Raw genomic sequence first — 25,964 nt, 5'->3', positions numbered from 1 at the left:
TTAGTTTGTATTCTGAGGGAAGTTGTTTTATTAAAGCATATGAAGATGGAAGGGGCCTTATGTGAACATCTAGGCTACCCATTCTTACCTCATTCCCCTTTCTAACATCTGTGACCAATCTAGCATCCTTGACTAAATGGCCAATCACTTTCTTCTGAAATACCTCCAGTGAAGGTTTGTCCTTCTTTGGGCATCTCTGATTTCTAGAAAATCCTTTTATCTGTTGCTCTACCTTGAGCTCCTAGTTTTACTCATCTCAGCTACCTAGACCAGTCTGATACATCCCCCTTGTACTCAGAAGTCCCACTTTGATTTACTGTGTCTTACCTGCTCACCTAAACCCTCTCATTCTCTCAGAAATATCAACTGAAGACTGTAGAGAAACATCTACATCCATCCCACCCACTGACTGAAAGCATCACAAGAGAATATAGAAGACCAACTGACTGATTTCTCTTTCACAATGACGAGCTTCCCAGGTGTGCTTTTTAGCTTTAATAATTATGATGAGGGAAAGCTCTTCCTATGCTGTTCAGAACTGACCTGTGATTTATGCTCAAACTCCAGTTGGCATGTTGAGTGTATTATGTGCTGCTTTTACTGGCAAGGAAAGCCTGTATACTTGCTCCTGCTGTAACAATAAAGCCTCCTTTCTTAGTCTATGCTGACAGAAGCAGGCTGAATGTGCCTTGGGTTCTAAAGCACCCTATTTATAGCCCCATTGCCAAATAATCTCTATTCATTGCATTGCTGGATTTGCAGGTTCTCATTCTGCATCTGTGAAAGCAGGCACAGATGCATGCAAGGGGCCTTCCTGGCCGAGGCAGGAAAGGGAAATCTTGGGACTGTCTGCTCCCTAGCTACTTTTTGAGGATAGGTTGGGAAATATCCTTGGAGGTTAAACAAAAGTCTTTTCAACTATATCAAGAATGGAGCTGACATTGAATTGAATCACAGAGACCAGGTAGGCTGCGGGTCCACCCAGAGGAGTTCTAACAGGTCAAAGGCTTTCAGTTTTATTAAAGACCCTATCTTAACATAAGAACTTGATATCTGTCACGGGTGCACTTCTGAATAAAGTGTTTTTTAGAACAAACCATGATTTGTTATTTCCTTGAATTTATTTGATTTCTCTAAGGAGACTTTATTTTGGAAGCTCACAGAAAATTTATCTTGCAGAAACCTTTTATTCTGCACATCGTCCAGTGATCTGGTTAGAAAGAGGAAGAGCTTGAGAGAACAGTCCTAAGAAATATTTATCTAATGCTGAAGTCCTTTCCTGAAATCCAGGAGTGGTAGAAAGCAATAAAGTACCATCTGGATGCAAACTGGAAGAAAGCCTGGGGATAAACCAGCCTGTTGTAGATACAGTGGGACAATTGGAAGAGAAACTGAGAACCTAGTGGAGAAGTGAGGGTGGGATGGGAGGCAACAGGGAGAAGAAATATTCTGTATCGGGGCTTCGTGCCCATGACTTTCTGGCTATAAGAACTGATCCCACATTCCTGCCTTTAAAACTTTGTCTTCACTTCCTCCACATAGAATTCCCTCGTCCCTAGATTTTATCTGTTAAAATGCTGCCCATTCTTTAGGGCTCACAGTAATGCTGAGATTGGGGGTATCTGTGCATGAGATAAACATTTTCAGTTAAAAGAGATTCTAATCTCAGAGTTGGATGTTTGTCATGACAAGATTAACCTTCCTGATCTCACCCTATATATCCCCTGTACCATATCATATTCTCTTTATATGTCTCTTAAGGCTCTTGTCACATTCAGTCCTGTATTAGCCATCTTAGTAACCCCTATTACATAAGAAGTTCCTTTAAGGCAAGTGCTGCATTTAACTCATCTTTGCATCCCCAGCCAAGCAAAAATGTCTGGTAAATAGCACCCACTTAATGGGTATCTATTGTCAGATTCTCTATAATTTTTAAAACATATCTTCAGGGTGCTTTTTTCAGCAGATAATCTGAGTGATTTAAATGTGGCGATGTCTATCCCTCATGGTGTGATTATCCGGTGAGCTTTTTAAATTCTCATTTCCCATTCTATTGGGATTAGATTTCAAAACAAACAAACAAACAAAACAAACGATCAGGGGATAGAGCACCAGTGCATCCTCAAGGGATTCAGTGAGTATCTATGAGATGTGGGTAAAAGGTAAGGATGGTATCAAATGATAGTATGATCAGAGTAGAAAGCCTGAATTGTACCCTGACCTCAACTATCCTTGGGTATCACTGTAGGGAATAACAGCTAAGTGAGAATCCGGGCACCACTAACTAAAACCAGCACAGTTCAAAGCCCTGATTAAAGTCTGACACAAAAAGCCTAGGTGGTACCTTTTACCTTCCTTCCCCTTTACCTCCTGCCAGTTCACATCTGTATCTTGAGGCTGGCATAATCAAGTGTGCTTAAGGAGGGAGAGTGAGATGGCTGGACCCCAAGAGAAGCCTTAAATTCACTTACCGAAGAGCCACTTGGAGCAGAAAAGGGTGCATCTATGGTGAGCGGAGCCTGGGTTCTTGCCTCATAACGTGCAGTGGTTGTGCTCACTAGTAATTATGGCCTTAACAGAACTTTTTATGTAGTAATGGAAATGGGACTAAGATAACTAATACAGGGTCTAATGTGGCAAGAGCCTTAAGAGAGATACAAATGGAATGATAGGAGGGGATATGGAAGGTGAGGTCACAAAGGTTTATCTTGGCATGATTACTTGTGGGTACAACCACGGTCAAGTTAGCAACACTTTCTCCCCTATCATGGCCTAGAGATGATGGGGCAGAGGCCACCCTGGTGGAGGGAGGGAGAGGACCGAAAGTTCTCCTTTGCTGAGGATAGCTTTGGGATTGCAGTAATTCTGAGCAAGAATTTTGGGTCTTTCCATTGGTTCATTCATACCACTTCTGTTATGAATTCCTCCCATGGCACCTGATTAACTTCATGATGAAAACCAACTCTTCAGCACATGGTCCCTCTATCATTGCTAGTACTGCCTCTTCCCATGCAGCCCTGATGACAAAGCCCTTGTCATTTCCTTAACCTCATGTGCTAATATTTGCCCTTCAGCACACTATTCTCTGCCCATAATGTGTTCCCCAAACTTGACCAACTGATTTAATCCTACTCATCTTTCAAGATGCAGTGCAGCTTTGCAGAGGACAAGATGTCTAAGCTGACTTTCCTGTGTAGAACTGAGTTATTCAAGAGCAACCTACTTCATATTGCTCTGATGCAATGATGTGTTGATATAAGTCTTCCTTTGTAGTCTGGAAGCACCTTGAGGATAGGGATATTATGGTCTTTTCAGGGTCCGTCAAATGCCAATTACTTGCCCAGTATTAAGGAAAAGAGATGAGTGTTTGTTAAATAACTGAATAAATGAAAGAAGGAAGGAAGGAATAAACAGTCCAGATGACCATGCAGGCGACTTTATCAATAATCACGAGCCCCTTGCTAATATCATCAGGTAGAGTATGCAGTTGGAATGCCAAGATGATCTTTGTTAGCTCAAAACATATTTTCTTAGTTCAGAACATTTCAAATGGGGAGTAGAAGAATTGTGTGTTCTTACTGAATATATTGAAAAATATTTTCGGTGTTACACATTACTGTGTTGCTGTAAATGAGCAGAAGTTCATCCTTCCTATGTTTTACTATCCTTACTAGAAAGAAAACAAGTATTCTTAGTTATTATTTACTTTGTCCTTAGTCTGTGCCATCTCTTTTACTCCTTACAAAAACTTCCTAAGAGAAGTATTATCCCTATTTTATAGAGGAGGTAACAGGCTTTGAAAAGTTAATTGCCCACGTCATGCAGCTACTAAGTGGAGGAGCCTAGATGCACAGAAGCCTGATTGACCTGCTCTAAATCCCACGTCTCCTACACATAACTGTCTTTTGAAGGTTAAATGCAGTTCCATAGGGTTCCCTCTAGCCTTGTTTCGCTCAATCTTGGATTTTGTTCCTTCTTGGCAACTGAGTCCAACGTGTTTCAGATGGTTATTAACTTTTAAAAAAATGACAAGATATATTTTTAATGATAAAATTGTCAATGTATGTTTCCATTCAAGAGACTTTAGGCTATTATAATCCTAGAATCTAGATCTCAATAATATCTATGAGTCATTTTACTATTTTTCAAATGAGGAAATGAGGCTGAGAGAGATTATGTGACTTGCCCAGATAGCAGAGTGAGTGGCAAAGCTGAGTTTAGATACTAGACCTCTGGATTTCCATTTTGTGGTTCTTCACATTTCAGCAAACTGGGTCCCTTCTTCTGCCTGCAGTCTTCAAAGCTTTTTTCAGTGAATGACCTTCAGCAAGTTATATGATCTTTCTGTGCCAGAGTCTAATTAGCGCTCCAAGAAGGTTGCAGTGGTCCACTTCCCAACATTGTGAGGACAATAATTAATAGCTATAAAACACTCTGCAATACACAGCACTGTCCAAACACCAACATGGCACAACCAAGTCTATTTCACAGTAATTAACTTGGCATTCAATAAGGAAGAAATCAGTAGAGCAATTCCTGGATGACTTTGCAGAAATGACCATTTCTTCTGTATCTTGAAAGAGTGTCCCACAGCCAGAAAAAAGATTCAAACTATGCATATTAATTTATTACAAGATATTTTGTAGATGACTATTGTTTTTCTTCTTTAATATTGTTTTTTAAGACGTGTGTCTTTTCAATGGGAAAGTGGAAATGCTGAGTTTTATCCACAATGAGCATCAATCCTCCGTGAATCATAACTAGTATGCATATTATAGAAATTATTTTTAATTTGTATAATAAACCTGGAGGGTAGATAATTCATCTCTATTTTATATATGGGAAAATAAAGGTTTAGAAAATTAAGTAGCTTGATTAGGACCAACTCAGCTAATAACATGATGAAGGCCGGATTTGAACCCAAATCTGATTCCAGGGTTTTGTTTTTCTTCCTGATACATGATATTGTCGTAATCAATAGGCTTTGCCCTTTAAGTTGATTTTCCAGAAATGATATAAATCCAGCTCTGATTCATCTATTCTCTCATGCTTGTCTGTCTTGGTAGCCAATGATCCACACTTTCAACTTGCTGGATAGGCTACCAGCACAATCTAGGACCAAGAGACACACTTAAATCCTTCTAACCGATAGGCAGTTCACACCCAAGACTTTATTAACTTTAGTAGTCTAACCCAGAGTAAAAGTCGCTATATCCCATCTAGCTCTTTTATTTCCAGTCCCAGTAGGAAAAAAAAAATGATAAGAACTGAAGAGACCAAAATAATTTTGGTTTCACTAAACTTTTTTTCATAAAGTCTTTATTATATACACTTTTGTATATATTAATATACATGAATGTCAAAGCTGAAGTGGGAGGTCCTTGTCTTTACCCTCAGTCTGAGCAGCTGATGCCCTCCTCAGACTGTGTCTACACAGTTCTAAACTGTACTGGTGTAACACACAGATCCTTGAGAAATAAAGAAATATCTTTAAAAATGACAATATGATTAAAGTTTCTGAGTTAACTGGTTTTTTTTAACTTAATTTTTATTTTATGTTGGGGTATAGTTGATTTACAATGTATTAGTTTCAGGTGTACGGCAAAGTGATTCAGTTATACATATACATATATCCATTCTTTTTCAGATCCTTTTCCCATATAGGTTATTGCAGAATATTGAGTAGAGTTCCCTGTGTTATACAGTAAGTCCTTGTTGTTTATTTTATACAGAGTAGTATGTATGTGTTAATCCTAAACTCCTAATTTATCCTTTTCCCCCCACCTTTCCCCTTTGGTAATCATAAGGTTTTTTTTGAAGTCAGTGAGTCTGTTTCTGTTTTGTAAATAAGTTCATTTCTATCATTTTTAAAAAATTAGATTCCACATATGAGTGATATCATATATTTGTCTTTCTCTGCCTGACTTACTTCACTTAGTATAATAATTTCTAGGTCCATCCATGTTGCTGCAAATGGCATTATTTCATTCTTTTTTATGGCTGAGTAATATTCCATTGTATATTCCATCTTTTTTATCCATTCCTCTGTCGATGGACATTTAGGTTGATTCTATGTCTTGGCTGTTGTAAATAATGGTTACACTAAAATTTAACAACAATTATTTCTACATCAAATTTTAGCATCATTGAATAGCTTACTAGGTTATGATGAGTGTTCCTTACCCGTGTAAACTTTCTATGGAATTGCATGTCATTCCTGTAGTCTAAGAGTGGGCTGGATCCTGTACATTGACAAACACTGCTATAATATTCATATTTTGAAAACCAATTTATTTTACACGTGTATATGTGTAAATAATAGCCATTAATAAATCTTTATTGACATGCAACGAATAGAGAAAAACACAAGAAAGTAAAGGCATATACCTCAGAGATTTATCAAAAAACAAATAGCTATGGAACCATATCTAGATCAAGAAATAAAATAGTCAGCACCCAAGAAGTTTGCTTTCTGCTCTCCTAATCACTGCTTACCTCCTCCCAAGAGGGAACCACTTGAGAATCATATAGTGCGTATTTTTTATGTATGGTATGTTTTGCTTTATGTTATGTTGATCATACTTATTCACTGTATTCCATTGTGCCATTTTACCACAATCTATTTATCCATTTTACTGTGGATGGACATTTATGTTATTTAGAATTTTTGGCTCTATGATTAACGTTTCAATGGACAGAATCTTATTCTGTTCTTAGTCTCTTGTTCACATATGCATGCATTTCTATTTATGATGTAATTACAACCTGTAAAACTACTGGATAAGCTATGTATATATTTCACTTTACTTTGGAATGCTTAACTGTGTTGTACAGCGTTTGTAAAATTGCATTCTAAAAAGCAGAGTGTATGCTTGTAATAGGGAATGGCACAGAATTCTATAGACGCTTTATATGTGTAAGGACCATTCACTCAGACCTCATGGATTCTCACCAACCTTTAATATGGTTAGCCTTTTTTTTTTTTTTTTTTTTAAACGGCTCTGATGTCCTGCTAGCCATCTTTTTTTTTTTTTTTTTTTTAATTTATTTTATTTATGGCTGTGTTGGGTCTTCGTTTCTGTGCGAGGGCTTTCTCCAGTTGTGGCAAGCGGGGGCCACTCTTCATCGCGGTGCGCGGGCCCCTCGCTATCGCGGCCTCTCTTGTTGCGGAGCACAGGCTCCAGACGCGCAGGCTCAGCAATTGTGGCTCACGGGCCCAGCCGCTCTGCGGCATGTGGGATCTTCCCAGACCAGGGCTCGAACCCGTGTCCCCTGCATTGGCAGGCGGATTCTCAACCACTGCGCCACCAGGGAAGCCCTAGCCTTTTTAATATTAGCTGTTCTGTTGCGTGCATATTGGTATTGCATTGTGGCTTTAACTTGCATTTCCATGATTATTTATTAAATTAAATAAGTTTTCATTTGTTTTGAGCAATTTGGCTACTTTTTTTTTTTTTTTTTGGTGACATACCTATTCAAGCCTAGTGCCTAATCTTTCCTGGGGGTGGGGGTACCTGCCTTTTTCATATATATTTTTAGGAGTTGGTTATATATTGTGAATATGGACCCTTTGTTACTTATAGTGGTTAATGTTGGTAAGTTCTGAAGTATTATGCTCCTATTCAAATTCCTGATATTGTTTGTCCATCTCTTTTGTTTAAATCATTTTGCTAGGGTTTACCAATATTGTTGTCTTTCAGGGAATCAGCTTTTAACTCTAAGTTTTGTTGATACTCCCTATTATGTGTTTATTTTAAATTTTACTATTATTTCTTTTCTTTATTATTTCCTTCCTTCTACTTTCTTGGGATAGAATTAACTGTTAATTTTCTAGTTTCTAATTAATTTCAAGATCATTGGTTTTTCAATCTTTCTTTTTTTCTAACATATGCATTTAAGGCTATAAATTTCTGTCTAAAGCAGTTTAGCTTTATCCCACAAGTTTTGATATGCAGTATTTCATAATTTTATAGTTATAATTTCTTACTTCCATTGTGATTTCTTCTCTGACCTATTGGCTATTTAGAAGGCTCTTTCTTAATTACCATGCGTACATATGGGAATTTTCTAAATATCTTTGATATAGACTTCCGGTTGAACTGTAATGTGGTCAGAGAATGAATATACTCTACATAATTAAAACACTCAAAATTTATTGAGATTTGCTTTATGGTCCAATCCCTAGTCAATTTTGGTAACTATTCCATGTGCTCTTGAGAATGTATTCAATTCTTATTGAATGTATTCTTAAGCTGTTGAATAATGTATATTCTTCAGTTGTTGAGCAGTGATCTACATAGGTCACTTAGGTTAATTTTGTTAATCAGGTTATTTATATCTTTTATACCATTACTAAATATTTTTGGTCTGTTCTGAAACAGTAATTTTATCAACTACTGAGAGAAGTGTTTTAAAATCTCCCATTATGATTGTGGATAGGTATGTAATTCTATTTAGTTCTACCTATTTTTTTGTCTCTATTTTGAAGCTGTATGATAAGTGCATACAAACAGAATTGTTACGTCTTCCTGGTGCATTGAAGCTTTTTTCATTGTGAATTGACTTATTATTTGCTAATGCTATGGCTGAAATTAATAACAGCACAGCATTCTTTTGGCTATGTTTGCATGGCATATTTCTTGACCTTCTTTTACTTTCAGCATTCTTATACTTTTATGAGCACTATATATCTAGACTACAATGTATATTTTTAAGTTGGATATACTACATTTACATTTAATGTAATTTTTGTTTTGTTTAAATCTATCGTATTATTATTTTCTTTCTATTTGTCCCACCTGTCCTTGGTTCTTTCCTGAGTTCTTTTTTTTTCTCTCCATTCCTGCCTTTTAAAAATTGATTTTTAAAAATTAATCCATCTTCTCATATATTTTAAAGCACCCCTACTTTAAGGTACTTATTATAAAAATTTCAGAAAAAAATACAAGATAGTTTTATTACATAGTTATCATTTAGTAAATGATGCATTTCTTTCCAGTCATTTAATTCTTTGTTTTAATATGTGTACATAATTTTATACCCCCTTTTAATGATTTTTCATGTCATAACTTTTTCCCACAAACTACTTAACCATTTAATGGCTAAATTACAATGTATTATTCATGGTATTGTGATGTGTGTGTGTATAAAATTTTACATATATACAATTTCACATATATACATTTTTTTAAAAATCATTTCCTATTAGTGAACATTTAGGGTGTTTTCACTTTTATTTTGCTATTACAAATAATGATACAATCTACAATTTCAAATTCATAGTTGTTCCTTACTATATTTATTTCCTTAGAACTTACAGAAACCCTTTTTAAAAATCATAAAGTTAAACACTTTTCAGATTTATAATTTTACAAATTATCATACTTTATGGAAATTCTTTTAACTTATGAAGTCTAATCATAAATATGACTAAGAAAAGAAACCTAAACTATTAGTGAGTTATTATTAATAATTCCTACATGTGTGGACATGTGTGAAGTGAGCTATTTTGTCATCTTTGGCATTCCAATCAGACATCTGTTTAATATAATGCATCACAATGATCAGAATATTAAGTATGATTCACCTTGATATTTTTGTCCTATTTCTCTGGTTAGGGATTGTGTGCTTACATAATCAATCAATAGGGTGATTGAATCTATAAAATTAAAGGACAATTTAGGTGGAGAGCAAGAAAGAGGGAGGAAAAAAGAGTCTAATTGTCTATTTAGTATCAAGTTTTCCAAAATACTTTTTGAATAATGGGATTGTTTCATTCTCTCATCATTTCCGTGGCAACATGTAGTTTTAACATTACCCAGTGTACCTGTGCTTTGCCTTACCTTAATTCATTAGGTTGGTTGGCAGTCAGTTGTTGGTCCTACCATATTCATCACTATTTGGCAAGGTGACAGCTACTGTACATCCTTCTTGATTTGGCAACTCAATGAGCACATTCTCTCCTCCTATCCACAGTTGTGATCCTGAGATGATCACTTACTCCAAGTCATATCAATGCGGGCCAACAAGCATCCATTCTGTTTGGGGGTTTCTGTTGGTGCTGTTGGGGAATTAACTCTTCCACTTGCCTGCTTTTTGATGTTATGATCCCAAAGTTTCCAAGGACCACATAGATTGCTTAGAACTGACACTAAGAAAGTAGAAACCAGGATGGGAGAAAGAGAGAGATGCCAAGTGTTGAAGATATCACCTGAGTTCTGAATCCAGTTGTTTCTGAAGATTATATATTTCTACTCTCTCAATATAAGCCCATTCCTGATCTTTAAACATATGAGCCAAAAAACACTTTCCTTGTCTTTTAAGCTGAGTCAGAGTTTCTGTCCCTCACAATAGAAAGTCCTAACTTCATGGATCTCTACTTTCCCTTATAACACTTGTCAGAGTGTAATTTTATCATTATTTATTTAATGCAAGCCTCTCTCCCTAGGCTGCAGTCTCCATAGGAGAAGCAGCAGTATCTCATTTGTTCTCAGTTGCATTCCCAATGCCTACAACAGTTCTGACTTACAATATTGAATGACTGAATAAACAATCCAAGCCAAGTATTTTCTTAGCCATGTTCCCAAAGAGTTTTTATGTACTTGAGAGATGCCAGTTGTTTCAAGATGATAATACTTATATACATTCTAATGCACTTATATGTATATAGTAGTCATCATGAAGAATTAAAGATTGCCCATGATCTCTAGTTTGAATGATACCAAGGCTTTTTTCTTTGCTGTGTGTACTTGGGCAAACCATTTCTTTAAGCCTCAGTTTTGCTTACCAGTGAAAGGTGCTCACCTCAAGGCAGGCACCTGTAGATAGCAGCCTCTTGGTAAGTAGAATTACTATTAGTATAAAGGAACTAACCAGATAACCAGGGGGGAAGAGGGAACATACATAGTTAGTTCAAAACCAAAGTGCTTGAGTGGACAAAAGCAAAGGCCAGGGCTGCATAACACTGACATTTTTATTAGAATTCATTTGTAACAAATGGAACTTGTGTCAGCAAAGAACTGATTTTCATACAGACTTCTTTCGCCACCAATGTAACGAAGTAAGAAAATAAAAAGCACGCCTTTCATTCTGTAAAACATTTACGCGTACTACTGATTAGAGGTAATTGTATTTTTTTAACAAGCCATTTTACAAGTTTTTTTTTTTAATTTTTCAGTCTATGCATCCAAAACGAGAGCAAAGAACACAACTGTTATTATCTTTGTAAAGACACTCCAAGCTTGGATGGCAAAGCCACATAACAGATGGATAGGATGGATCTGTAGCCTTCTGATCTCTGCTGGAGTATCAGGGCACCCATAAACCCAAAGGAAACTAAAATCCAAAACAGGAAAAAGAAAAGGCAATTAAAAATAAAAAGAAAGGCCTAAAGCAAAGCAAAACCAAAAAAACAAAACAAAACAAAAACAAAACCAGGAAAGAAAAAAATCTGTACATTGCTGCAGAATTTTTCCTTTCCTGTTTCTATGTTGGGTTATTTACATACACACAAACGAATTTCTGAAGCAGTTTCTTACAGATGGGTTCAAGTAATAACATTATTGGGTGTAGAATCAATAGGGCAGTGCATAGTACAAAGGTATAGAAAGTGCAAAGTTCCCTAGAGGCCCTTCCCTCCCCTGGCTGTCCTCGCCATTGTCTAACCATGCAAATCATTTTTAAAAAAGAGCTAAAATAAAGTTCTGTACAAATCACTTTTTATATATTTTGATTTTTTTTTACCTTTGTAACTAATTACAAAATTATACATAACTACACATACATAGGTAAATAATAGCACCGTACTGGTTATGATGATGAAAATAATTGGAAACTTGAAAGTTTATGGTAGTGGTAGATAAAGATGTTTACCTGGGAAAAGAAGATAGAATGGTTGTACAGAAAAGCAGAGTGGAATGCACATCAATGACAGTAAGGGAGTTAGCTCTCAGAACAGCTCCTGAACAGTAAGATATCTGGAATAGTCTCCTCCATGCTTGTCTATGGTATGCATCCCGTTCATTTTCTTCTTGTGATTATTCTCCCCTTTCCCTTTGCCAAATGGGCAGTTTTGGTTTCAGGGAGAGAAACTGCTCATTGGCCAATCGTTCTGGTGTGCAATACACCATCGGATTCTACCTGTCCAACATGGCATGTCTGCATGATGCAATGTCTGTCTGACCCCCTTTGTTTCAATAAACAAAAATCATAGCACTGAGTAATCTGGCACTTGGATAAATCTCCAAAAGATACAAACTAAAAGAAAACAACAACAGACCCACATAGTGCACATTCTTCTCTTGTTCTGATGTAGGTTAGAGAGTCTCATTCTGAGGTAGCCTTCTAGATACTTTTTTTTTTTTTTTTTGAGTATTATAGTTTTTCTTTTTTTTTTCTTTTTCTTTCTTTTCTTATTTTTTTACAAAAGCGCTCAAATATGATGCTTGCAAGTGTTTGGTCTCTTGGATTTCATTCTGCTAGTGATGGGAAAATGTAGAAAACAAAAATCCTTCCATGCAGAACATCAATGAAGCTAACATTAAACCAAAATATTTTACCAAAACTCTTTAATAAGAGTTCCTTGGATATTCTGAGTGTTCTTTAAAATCATGTAAGATATGGCAAACTCATGCCATTGTCCATGGCTTCCTATAGAAATTATGTTGAAAAATTTGGGGGGGATATATATATACATATATATATATATTTTTTTTTAATTTCTCCTTTTAGAAAAGTCCTAATGAAATAGTAAATATGTTCAAAGTTGACAATCATGTTTGTTAATAAATTAAGTTTGGTGCAGTTACTGAATGTTCCAGAGCAGATTTGGAAGGGATTACAAATAAAACAGGTAGCTTTTCCTGGTGTTGACAATTATGAAAGGAAGAAGGGCCCTGATTATCCAAGTGCTTTGGGCTGGTACAATCACTAACATCCCCGACTTGGTTGAAAACTAGGAATGCATATTATTCAAAGAGTTTTTGTACATGTGGTAAACAGATAATGCTTTAATTGGAAGAGAAACACATACGAACAAATAATGAAAATATGAACCAAAAGCTGAAAAGAAATGCTATTAAAATAGGCATCAATTATAAGGCACTCTAAATGCAAAACTAAAACCAAAAGAAAACAAAGTACAGCACTTCCCAGGAATGCTGTATGCCACAAAAAATGTTTCCGACTGAACAGAGTAACATGAGTTTGGCTTTGCCCCTGTTACATATCATAAATGCAAATTTCATAGCACATACTATAGACAATATACGATTGAATACACTGTTTTTTAAACATCTTGATAGCTGATATATTACAACATTCTCTCCTCCTAAAGGGATATGCACTGACCTTTCCCACATGCACACCTCTTAGATATTTAATAATGTTTTATTGCACTAGAGTGTTAGAAATATTGAACTTTGTTGGAAGCCTGGCTAACAAAATAGTATTTGTGAATATGATTAGGGGGGTGGGGGGAGATTGGGTAGGAAATTAAGGGGGTGAGGTTTGACAATCACTGATGTGCATTCCTCATTTCCCTTAAAAATTAAAATTTTGTGATATTGAGAAATATCAGTATGTCATAAAATTAATAACAAATTGTAAAAGATGTTACAGTAGCTTCTCTACCTTAAAAAATTTAAAAACTAAATCATGGAAGAACTGAATGATAGCTATATCTATCTTTTTGTGTGGACACACTATCTATATATACATAGACACCCCTATAAAATATGGATATATATGTATATATGTTAGCAGCAACTTTATACTTTGCGCCTCCCTGTTGATTCCAAATAACAAAACAAAGTTCTCTTTATTATTTGAAGAAAATGGGTACTTTCTCAGCAACAAAAACCAGACAGAAGTGTAAAAGTAATACCAGACGAGACCAAGACTGTAGATTAAGAGTATTGCACAAAAATGTGCAAATTTTCCAATTATTTGATATTTCTACAGCAAGGTATCACAGATAACAGTTCTACAGCTTAAAAAAACCTACAATTTGGAAATAAAAAATGAAGAGTTATGTAACTTTTTTAAAATTCACTTTATCGAATGATACATTTTGTTAAAAAAAAAGTTTACACAGTTAAAAATGAAGCACAGGTCAGCAGTATCTTTACAATACTAAAAAACTAAATCAAAGACTTTCTTTTTAAACATTCCCCACCCCCTTTCCCCCTAAAATGTTATCATGAGTAGTATGGTGGGAAGGGGCAATGTCAAAGCAAAGTCCATTTTGTCATGAGAAGCCAGCAAAGATCTTGCCCTGAACTGCTGCACTCAGGCCATTTCTCTTTGCACCCATCAAGCAATCCTGAACAAGATGGCGGTTCTTTGCTGTGATTTCTTCTTCCCTTTATTTTGAATCCTTGAGGTATCTGTAAATAAAATCCTTCAGATGCCTCATCAGTCAGGACTCTCTTTATTATTTTTCAGGTTAGATTATTAAACTGTGAATTCTTGGTCCACCCAGAAGAGTTTGTTTTTTTAAATTTGTTTTGTGTGTGATAGTCCCACTAAGTGGTTGTTAGCTAGAAGTTAAGAAGGACTTCTCAAATGCCCTGTATGGCTCAGAAGAGACTCCATGGATATTGAAGGGCTTGCAGTAAAAATCCAAAGTGGGTCAGGGGTTTCTACGTTGCATAGTGATCAAAGCTGCCCAGGTACTCTAGTGCGGCTCGATAGCAGAACTGATACTGATCCTGTCGGAGACAAAGCATGGGGAGAAAGAAAAGGGGCCATGAGTACATTTTAACAGAAAAGTGGAAATCGATGTTGGAAGACAAAGTTACATCTAGACGGGGGCAAAATCACTGCTTTCGCCAATCAATTCAATCCAATGACCAATTGTTTTGTTTTGTTTTGTTTTGAGCAAAGAACCATTAGCCACATGGGGTATTTATTAACTTTACCACTCAGTTCGACTAAGATAGTCTCCTAATTCCAAAGTAGTAACAGCTCCTGTGAACATTATCTTCCAGACATATGTGAACTGTTCTCCAAGGATAGTACCAGACAATTACCACCAACTAAACATGGGAACTCCTTATATGTCACAGCCGTCTTTTAAAATTATCTAATTATTTGAGGTAAGTAATTCTCAGTTCGCATATTTAAGAGAGGCCGATGCAGACACGTGTTGTCCTGAGGAAAACGTGGTTTCATTTATTTTCTGGGCTGTTGCCAAAAACATTTGAATTAAAAAAAAAAAAATCTTATGAGACAGTAGACCTTGTTGCCTGCAATCAGAATTATTCTCCATTGTTTCTGATGTGTTTATATAAGTCAGGGAAGCGGCCAAAAGGTATCTTTGTGATGAACATCAGGCACACAAAGCCGAATACACAGGGCGCTGAACTTTTAGGCTTTTCATCCCTTGAAAATGGCATCACAAGACTGGCTGCCCATGTCAAAAAATACCTGTGCCATTTGGCCTAATTCAGTGTGATGGCTAGTTAGTTGCCTGTTCTAGAAAGACCCACACTAAATTAAAACAGCATGAAATGTCCTTTTTCAGACAGGGAAGAACACTGTCAAATGGGAATAAGTGGGGGCATAATAAGATAGAAAAATTATAATTTACAGTTGAGAAGGGGTGAGAAAAAGTAGGATTTTCCCCGTAAAAGAAACTTATTTTCAGTAGCCAATGGGGCTGAAAGTAGATAGTTTCTATTTTGCTTAAATGTGCATTTTTCTACAATAAAAATGGTAATGCAAAATAAATGGAGTTTGCTTTCCTATCTTGTCACAGTAAGTTGCTTGGCTAAGTGTTAAGGCTTTTTAAATGTCCAATTTCCCTCGTCACCCCCAACACCCATTAAGTTTGTCAGGCTGACATAATGTTTTGAGTATTGCAAGCCAAATGCTTGCACTATTTTGAAATCAAAGTCTGGAAGATACTGTGGGTTATGAATTTAGGAATACATATAAATTGTATAATTTGGTGGCCTTTTGAGAAACAGAAACACTATCTATCACTTATATTATCCTTAAAATGAAGCCAGTAGGTCAGACTGGCTAAATCATGAACTCCTATTATTCTGAAAAATATCAGAATTTTCATATCAATTCTTGGAGTAGAAAGTGGAAGGCTAATTTCTCTAGTGCATATCCAGGATGCAAATATTTTAAAATACCATTATTAAGAAATGAAATATAGAGCAGTTGATAATACCTAGGCATATAGAAGGAGAATGGAGGCATAAAATGGGCCAAGGGTCTATTATCTAACAGGTATATTATCTACCATTGGGCTTTTTACATATATTAAATTCGTGCAATGTATATCACATTAATGTATATATATATATATAATGAATTATATGAAATTGCCATTTTTATAGGCCCCAAATAGTGACAATTTAACATGGTTCAATCTAATACATCATCTTAGATAACTTCCAAACCAGCTCTAAGACAATGACACTGTCACTCCCATTTACAAAGGGGGAAAATGAGGTTCAAAAATATTAAACAACTGGATGCTTTTCCTACAGTATTTTCCTGCATTTTGCCTCTGGTGTTGAGAGTCTCTGGACTCTAGGAGATCTTGGCAAACAAAATCTATTATTTGGTTCTTGAGATGTGACAAACAAACTCCTGGAGATTTTTCTCACCTCTGTCTGCACCATGGCTGGTCGTTGCGTTCTTAACATTTTGACAGTCTGGAAGATATCTACTACTCCTTCATATCTCATTCTTTCCAAAACAATGCTTAGTGTTATGAAGACTCCAGTTCTTCCAACGCCCGCACTGTCATAATAACAAAGACAACATTACTGGATGAGACACTCACAGTCTTGGCCACATTTGCTTGGAGGTGGACGTACGTCCACCAGCTTCCATATTACATTGGGTTCTTCTACAGCAATGTTCAGGAAAATGTGGTGTTGGGTTCATGAAATGATTACTCTTAAGACAGTGTGCCATGATAACAGGTGAGAATGAATGTGGAGTAATTAGGATTAAGTCTTATAAAATATAATAACCTTCAACTGGGATTATATGTCATTTTGGAAAGGCCCAGGAAACATAAAATAAATGGATAAAAGGAATGGTAAATAAAATATAGATTTATACTCTTCATGCAGATCCTGAAATTGTAGACTTTGCCTGCTTAATATTTTTAAAGTATGAAATAATTCATTTTTTAAAAATTTTAGAATATTATTTATTTTTTATACAGCCGGTTCTTATTAGTTATCTATTTTATACATATTAGTGTATACATGTCAATCCCAATCGCCCAATTCATCATGCCACCACCACCCCCGCCCACGCCACTTTCCCCCCTTGGTGTCCATATGTTTGTTCTCTACATTTGAAATAATTCAGATAAGGTAAGACAAACTGAGTGCCTTCAAATTTTCTTGTAGTCACTTAAGAATCTGTGCAACATGTCCCATCATCTAGACGTATAAATAAATATGAAGGTATATAGACTATTCAAATTCAGACATCAGTTTTGATATGAGAAAGGAGAGTCTATCAATATTACAGGATTTTTGACATGGGATCCTCATTTAGTCTTTGGAAGGGTCTATGAATATCTTATATGTATGGATTGTGTAAATGTATATATATTTTTTCTGTTTCTGAAACTTACAACTTTAACAGATTAACAAAGGGGTCTCTAAACTGGAAAAAATTAAAAAAAGAAGAATAAAAAAAAGTGGTTAAGAGCCACTGAGCTATACACTTATCTACTATTTTTAGATGTTCAGTAGCTAAAACACCAGGATTCTTTCCACCACGTTAGCAAGGTTTTGAGTTTCTGTTTTCTTTATTGTTTTAAGATGATTCCAGAATTGTAACAGCAGCAAGAGAAGAAAATTAATTCATAGCTTTTGTGCTCTTAAGAAGTAGGAAAGCATCTGGAGGTTTAGGTAATGAGGAAAAGAGTGAATAATCTGAAAAATCCCTACACTTTTGGATCCTAATTAAACAGCATGTGTAATGCTTGGGTACAGGCTGTAGAAAATGGATGGATTCATTTACTTGGGGATGTAGTTGATATATAAATAGTGTGTCCCTTTATAAACTGAGTTTTCTAAAGAGTCCTAACCGAAATGTAAGTGAAGCTTTAAAATCCATAGGCAGGTTTTACAAAGTGACTAAGGATAACCAGGAGCAGTCAAGGCTCTCTGTTAAGCTGGAGTAGATGACCTTGAAGGTCCCTTTCAACCTTGAAAGTCTCTCTTAATCCCGAGAGACTGTGATTTATGATCTTTCTGTTGAATGGTCCAGGTACTCCAGAGTCTATCTTACTTTGATTTGATTGCTCAAATGTAACAAAAATATAGGGTTTCTGGCTTTCTACTAGGTGCTTTCAAGAAAATAACAGACACTGGCCTTATAAGTTCCAAATTTATTGACTTTATCATGTTTTTAATAAGCTATAAATAAGTGGTATTTTTAAAATATTCCCAGATAAGAGAAGATATCTGGAAGTCTTTAAGATACATGAATAACATGTCATAGTATACAAAGGAGTCTTTGTATATACTCTATATACGAATAATTTTGTGACAAAAGCAATGAAAAAAGATACATGCATACACACACTTATTTATACTTATGGGAATGCCTGAAGTTAAAAATGTGTTGAACATATTCTTTTCTTTATAGCTTATACTGGAAAATTTGGATTAGGATTTGGGCAAATTCTGTGGAAAATTAAGGGGGATATCCAGGTAATTCAAGTCCAATATATACCATCCACTTTGTCTGAATATCGAGTCCATGCATCATTTCCTACATGCTCTTTGGTGGTCTAGAGCAAAGAATTTTGGATAAACTCAACACACAGCAAACGTGTATAAATAAGGTCTGCTTCTCATATAATAGCACACTGCGTGTCCCAGAAAGGGTCTTGGAGATCAGCTGAGAAAACTGAGGTCTAGAGAAATTTCCCTACTGTCACAGAGCTACATGATGATAGAAGTGGGACTAGACCTCAGATGTTTCGAAGCCCGTGTCTAATATTTCTCCTGTTTTGAGACCCTGTCTCCCATATCACTAAGAACTGTAGTTTGGGATTTTGGGGGGGAAGCAAAGTAAATTTTTTAATAAACTCTTTCAAGATTTTGACTATAAAGAGATTACAAACTGAAACTAAAAAAAAATTAGGTGAATTCCTTTTGCTGGAAGGTTTTTGCATAGTAACTTCCAAAAGCACTAAATTTATGGTGAGCGTCCTTTCTGAACTGTTTACTTGCTATTTCTATTAGCTTCAATGACTTGAATTATAAAATGCTGTGGAAACCATTGAAAATAATTAACTTGAAGGCGCTTCATCTTCTGATATAGCAACAATTTTCAAGCAAATTGCAATTTTAACTGAGGTACCATTCTAATCACTTATTGACTGAAAAGAATTAGTATTGTTATTAAGGCTTAATAACTATTTATGGTTTTCTCAAGAAGGCAAACCCAGGAGAAAGATACAGAAAGATAGTTATCAGGGTAATGCTATGAAAGCAAAACAAGTAAGGAATGATAAACTGAACAAATTATCACTAGGGGATGTACAAACAATTCCTGTTACGGTAAAACAGGCAAGGAAAACACAGTTTGGTTCTTTGTTACAAGAGGCAAAATTTGAAGATAAAAAATCTTCCTCTGATTATTTTCACTTTGTGGAAAACAAGAGAAATGAGTCCTTGCTTTAGGGTTTACAATACACTTCTGAGAAAAATAAAAATAAAATTTCAGTTATGCAGATTCACAGTAAACTGGTACCAACAATGAATAGACAACAGTACATATTTTCAAAGTTATCACTGCATTCAGCACAAACGGAAACTCATCATTCCTGATTCTCACCTGCAATGGACTGAAATGGGTCCATCTTGGCCAAACTGCTCTTTTGTTTTATGGACTTGGCCAATGAAGTCAATAAATCCTTCTCCAGACTTTGGCACTCCTTGCTCTGGCCAGTCAGTGAACTGGAACTGCCTCACCGTTCGGGACTGCCCGTCCTTTAGAGAGAAAGCCACACATCCAACCGCAAAGGAGGATGCCGGGAGGATTCAGCCAGTGCACAGACCACAACAGCAGGCATGATGTTTTCCAAAAAAAGGAAAAAAAAAGGGAAGAAAAAGTTAGAAACATGTTTAACTAGAAAATTAGTCAGTTAGTATCTTACCTGCTATTAACACTGTCTACATTCACATATATTTAAATTGCAAATTTATTTACTCTCACAATGCCCATTAAAAACCTGAGGTCTCATAAAAAGCCACCTAGTTCCCACATTAGTAAATGCTCTGAGCCCCAAAGTTTGCCTTCAAAACCAAAGTGGAACGTATTCAAAATTTTGAATTTCAAAATTTTCAGAATCCAATAACTTCTTAATACTGAAAGGAACATCCAGGCATGTCATCCAGACCAGAGATTTTGCTGTTGTCATGATACCTTCACATTCGCTGTGTTTGCTTGTTTGCAGCATTGTCAAATGACAAATAGTGACACTGAAAGGATCTGACGCAAATTAGTGACACTGAAAGGATCTGACGCAAATCGGGTAGCTGTTGTTAACCTGGACGCCCCACACGTCTCAGAGGTGTACTGTTTCTAGCCAAGGCGGTACACACAGCGTGTACCAGGCGACCGTGCTGTTGAGCAGGAAGTGAAGTGTCCCTCAAGGAGGTAGGAGAGATTATTAGTAAATAAATGCTGTTTTCTGAAAAAGGAGTCTTCCTGGCTGACCACAGGAACTGAGGTGTCTGTGCGGGGCTTTAACACAGACAAACCAAAAGCTAGATACAGGAGCAGTCTATCTTTCATAAAGTGATTAGGCAAAACTACTCTGATTCATGAGGTATAAATGGTTTCAAAAGAACACACTAAGGGACTTCTGATTCCTTCTGGAATTGTACAGTGTTTTTGGAAGCACAACAAAAGCAGAAGGGACCCTCTGTTTACAGAAGCAGGAATAACAATTATGACCATCAGCTTTCTTCCCTGAATCCACAGAGAGAGAGAGAATCCAAATTCCAAGTTTACAGGGGCTGATTCTATTTGAGGAGTCCCTGCTCCTAGTTAAGGCTTCAATTTGGTCCTCCTTTCCACTTTTGTAACAACTTTCTCCACATTAAAGTCCTTTTGGATACAGATGTGCAAGTTCCCAAGATTCTGGTTAAATAGAGACCCAATCTTTCTCATTCAGTTATATGGAGAAGAGGGGATGGCCCAACTCGAGATGGACACACATCAACCAGCCTGGCAGTTTCCATATGAACATAGCATATTCCTGACTGGAATCATTTGGGAATCAAAATAAATTCGGAGATCTCTTCAAGTTTGTGAGAATACTGAGGAATATGAAAGTAACTGCTTGGCCCCATAACAAACTTATGGATGGTTACCATGGAAGCATGATTTACTTCCTTCTGATTCTGGAAAAGGTTTGAAAAGCACAGGAAGGGAAGCCAGAGGCTAGGTAATACAGATTTGTCTTCCTCTGATTGTCCTGGGGATTTCATTTCTGACCATAGTTGTTTTCAACAGCATGTGTACAAACCTTTACGATTTGGAAGAGAGACTACCTGACTCCATTTAAAGGTTACCTGTTTAACAATACTGTATTCTCAAGTGCCAAGTTGCTTTCTAAACTGGGAAGTTGAGATTAGAAACATACTAGGAGCACAAACAGCAAATGCTATGGCAGCTAAGAAAATTATACAATCACAGAGAGGCTTCAAAACAAAACATATGTTCCTGCTTCAATGTTTCTTGTCTCTGCCATTTGCAGACCCTGGCTCCTACACTTTGTCGTCAGAAATGGTTGGTGAGTTTGCTTGGAATGCACTCAGAGTTTTCACTCACATATCTAGCTTCAAATTCTGAAAGGGCATGCTTTTTCCTTTTTTTTTTTAAACAATGGGTCACCGAGGCATGCTTGCTTGGGCAACTCAAAACGAGACCTAGGGACTTAACTGCTGTCTTGAGTATAGTCACCTTCAGAGTAGTTAAGACTTCAGACTTTCTGGGATTAACAGGTCTGTCACCTGGGCCAAGCAGCCTGCTAACCAATTTCTCTTTCACTTTAGGTCAACAGCCAGGGCCAGGCTTTGGGGATTAGTAGACAATCTCTAAACATGAGTCTTGGTTGAGAAAGCTGCTTTCCAAAAAAAACAATGGATCAAGTAAATAGCTCTACCCTTACAGTTTTATTCAACCCACCCACTGTGACAGTTCCAAAAACAAAGCAGGGCTTTGGACTGACCCCACTCTCTCCTAAGATGTGTTTGTAATCATGGTTTGAAAGTGGCCAAAAGCAAGGATATTAAAGTTTATGCATAGAACATCTTACATCAGGGCTGAACCTTGCACTCAGCAATCTAGATAAGAAATGCAGAATGAAAATTAGCCAACAAGGGTCGTGGGTGCACAGCTCTCATGGACAGACACATTAGCACACCGAGGAATAAACCATGCCAGGAATCAAATTAGAATGTGTAAAGCTTGTCAGATTCTTCTGAAGAATGCCATTTGCTCTGCAATTTTAAAATCATACCAAATTAACCTCCAAGCCAACATGACCTAAAGGGCTTAGCAAAACAACAACATATTTACAGCCTCAAGTAATGAAGAAGTCAAAAAAGCTCCAAAGAGAATAAGCTGAGGAGGTGAATGTAAGCGCAGCCAACCAATCAATAAATGCTTCCCGGCACACACACTCACCAAGCACGTCCCCAAAGTTGGGCTGCCAGATGCTGCATTTGAATGTGAGCCAAGCCTGTGTTTGTGAGAAACCTTACAGGACAGGAAAAGTTACTCTTATATTTAAAAAAAAATCCTCCAGGATGAGTGATTTCTTTTCACTTCGGGAGTTTGGTCACTTGGCAAATATTTCTCCCAGGGATGCATTTTAGACTACTTTTCAGTTAATGGTTAAGAGAGCATAAGACTGTGCCAACTTACCCTGGCATCTGTGACCTTGAATTCTCTTAGTATATATTGTGGCATGTTGTACTCAGCCATGGGATCTACAACAAAGTACTGGTATCTTGCAGATCGTTCTGCTGGCCAGTACTGGTGACACTTCTCCTAAAAAAAAAAAAAAAAAGATTAATGTCAAGCTATGTAAAGTGTACATAAAGTTTTGTTTATCATGTATCTATATATTTAATGTCTTTCTCTCACTGATACAGTTTTAGAATTTAAGGTGATTCCAATTGCATGTGACTCATTTTCTCTTTGAAACCATAGGTTCCCTGAGGATAGGGAAATCACGTGGTTCAATATTTGTGCATGTTATCAAGCATAGTACTTGGCATATAGTAGGTGCTTAATACACATCAGTTGACTGAATTCTTCAATAGGATAAGCATCTTCATAATTACAAGTTAGACAATTAATTACATCAGTCCTCGGGCATAATGCTAGTCACGTTAATCATGCATTGATGTTCAACACTGTGTTTTGGAATGAAGAGAACCATCAAGTGTGAACACGGAAAGAAACCTCTGAATTGACCTGGTCCAATCTCTGTCAGCTGAGGAACCTGGAGCCCAGGCAGTTTTAATGACTTCAATAACTAAATCAGAAAAGTCAAGTTACTTTCCTAGTTTGGTATTTTTTCACTCTCTCTGTGGGCTCTAAAAAGTGGGGTTTTAGATGCATCTCTACCATTGAGTTTATACAAAGACGAGAAGGAAAACATCTCAAGCACATATGGCAGAATGCTTGTATCTATTGAATCTAAGTGGTAGATCCTTAGGTGTCTCTAATGCTATTTTATGTATTTTTCAGAAGAATCATTTTTTAAAAGTAAAGCTGAGGTTACCAGATTATATCCTCAGAAAAACTACGTAACTTTCCAACAGTTTAATGGGAGTGGAAGATGAGCAAGTAAAAATTTGCTTCAGAGATGAAAAAAGTCAGGTTCCTTCATACAGAGTAAAGATGGCACACAAGCTCTAGCTTGTCCAGAGCGAAAGGAAGTAAGAACACATTGAGAGTCAAAACAAGTCACACGTATTTGTCTCTATGATTGTGTTTCACTGGAACAAAGTACCAGTTCTTTCTTCAAAACACACAAATGAAAGAACTTGATATGGCTTTGCAAGTTAAAGTTCAACACAGTAATGAATGGCCCAGAACACGTCCGGAGTACTCTGTGTTTCAAAGAAATGACGCTGGCACTCGGGTTTTTAAGACGAAATCCTCATTTCTCTTGTGGTTTGAGTGTCTTATAAGGAGACACTCACTCTGCCCATCTCACGCAGCTTGGTGAGCATCACAACGATGGTGGAATTGTGCTCCCAGAGCATCCGCCAGAAGTCTTCGGTGGTCTCTGCCAAGGGCCCCTGGGTAGCGATGTAAGCTTTCTGTTGTCTGAATCACAGAGAATGAAAATAGCATGTTAAAGTAATCAGAAAACATGCAAAGGCTTCGCATTTGATATGTAAACATCAAACCAGGTAATAAATGAAAACATTATTAATGCTATTGCAGTAAATTCCCATTAGGATTGTGTAATCAAATAAGCACACTTAATACATTTTGGGGATTTTGCAAAAGAAATTGCTTTGTTAATATTATGATGTATGTCTTTATTATTGTTATTTAAACTTCAGAGCAATGCTAATAGCTCAATTTCATGTGTCATACAAATCACTTAAGAAACAGTTGTGCAGCTTCATTTTGTAGAAATGACTCTTACACAATCTATTAAATTTATATAATAGGGTACAAACAGTTTCTTTATTAACTCCTTCCACATCCAAATGACTTCTGAAAGAAGAGTGCACGTGGACAGATTAAAAACTCTGCGACTGCTTCTTCTTACTCCTAACTAAAATAATAAAAAAGCAAATACCAAGGGACTGAATGCTGACCTCTGCAGAAAGAAAACACTTTGAGATGAAATTCATTCTGGCTGTGAAACTAGGGCACATGTAAATATCAAGGCTTTGGACTGTCAGGGGAGCGAGAGTGTATACCTGTATCCATCAATAAAACTGGCATTGATGTAATCAGATCCTTCTACTCCTCGGATAGGCTGCAGGCATACCCTTGTGGATTCATATGGCATAATATTAACAAGGCGATTTTTGAATTTATTACATGGAAGATTGGCACTGATGAATCTTGAGGTGTGAGCTTTAGAACTGGCTAGACGCTGTTGTAGGAAAAAAGAAAAAAATCAAAGATAATTTTAGCCTGTGGCGTGACTTCAGCGTACCCAAGATTCCCTCATTAGATACAAAGATTTTGTTTGCTTTTAAGCAAAGGACTCTTCCGACTGTACTGCTTTTCACTTCTACCTAATGACTCCATATAGACTATGGAAGTTTTAAATATTATGTTCTGAGAGTATGATCTCTCGGTTTCAATTAGGGTACAAAAAAAGAGCTCAAGGTATTATTAGGAAGCAAAGGATAGAAAAGGGAAGGAGGAAGAAAGTGTTTTACAGTCAGACACCTGAGGGAGAAGGTCAGGTGAATCTTGTAACTTCACCAATTTGAAAGGTTCAGAAGGACAATTCCAGAATGACTGTTCCTGAATTACCACATCACATCTAATATCACACCTTAAATTCGAGCTCCATCCCTGTGACATTCTCTCCTGTTTCTCTTTGTGTCAGCTTCTGAATGTAGGCGTACAAGTTTCTAGCCGGCACTTCGGTATCCCCGCAAGTCACTGCCTCCGACAATGCATCGTGGATGAAGATGTACTGGTCTTCTGTCTGAACCATGTAATTCCTCTGGGCTCTCATTAAAGTTACATGGCCGTAAATATCTACAGTTTTTTCATGCTTTATTCTTTCTAACATGGCGTCTATCACAATGAAACAGCCAGTCCGGCCAACGCCCGCGCTACAAGGGAAACAGAGAAAATCAAGGTCCAAATGAATCTCTTGGGGAACCAACACATCATAACATTATTCTCATTACTTTTAATTAACGACGTTTTAAATCCATTAATTCTACTCAAATAGCTACTGTGAT

The 25,964-nt window shown here is 36.6% G+C and overlaps 1 protein-coding gene across 16 annotated transcripts in view; it reads right to left on the bottom strand.

Annotated features, from left to right (window-relative positions):
• Window positions 1-13,060: 13,060 nt before the first annotated feature.
• Window positions 13,061-25,964, bottom strand: part of PTPRD (protein tyrosine phosphatase receptor type D) — a 530,039-nt gene continuing 517,135 nt past the window's right edge. For all 16 annotated transcript variants that reach the window (XM_057548419.1, XM_057548421.1, XM_057548420.1 and 13 more), the window contains 7 exons: window positions 25,547-25,832; window positions 24,957-25,135; window positions 24,222-24,348; window positions 22,933-23,058; window positions 19,831-19,985; window positions 16,623-16,758; window positions 13,061-14,708 (listed from right to left, as the gene is read on the bottom strand). In XM_057548419.1, the coding sequence (XP_057404402.1) occupies window positions 14,640-14,708; window positions 16,623-16,758; window positions 19,831-19,985; window positions 22,933-23,058; window positions 24,222-24,348; window positions 24,957-25,135; window positions 25,547-25,832 (1,078 nt within the window). In that variant the 3' untranslated portion in view covers window positions 13,061-14,639. The remainder of the gene's footprint in view (window positions 14,709-16,622; window positions 16,759-19,830; window positions 19,986-22,932; window positions 23,059-24,221; window positions 24,349-24,956; window positions 25,136-25,546; window positions 25,833-25,964) is intronic.

Source organism: Balaenoptera acutorostrata, chromosome 6 (assembly GCF_949987535.1).
Source record: "Balaenoptera acutorostrata chromosome 6, mBalAcu1.1, whole genome shotgun sequence".
NCBI classification, from domain to species: Eukaryota; Metazoa; Chordata; class Mammalia; order Artiodactyla; family Balaenopteridae; genus Balaenoptera; species Balaenoptera acutorostrata.
Note: the sequence above shows the minus strand (reverse complement) of the source record. Positions and strands in the feature narration are given on the sequence as shown.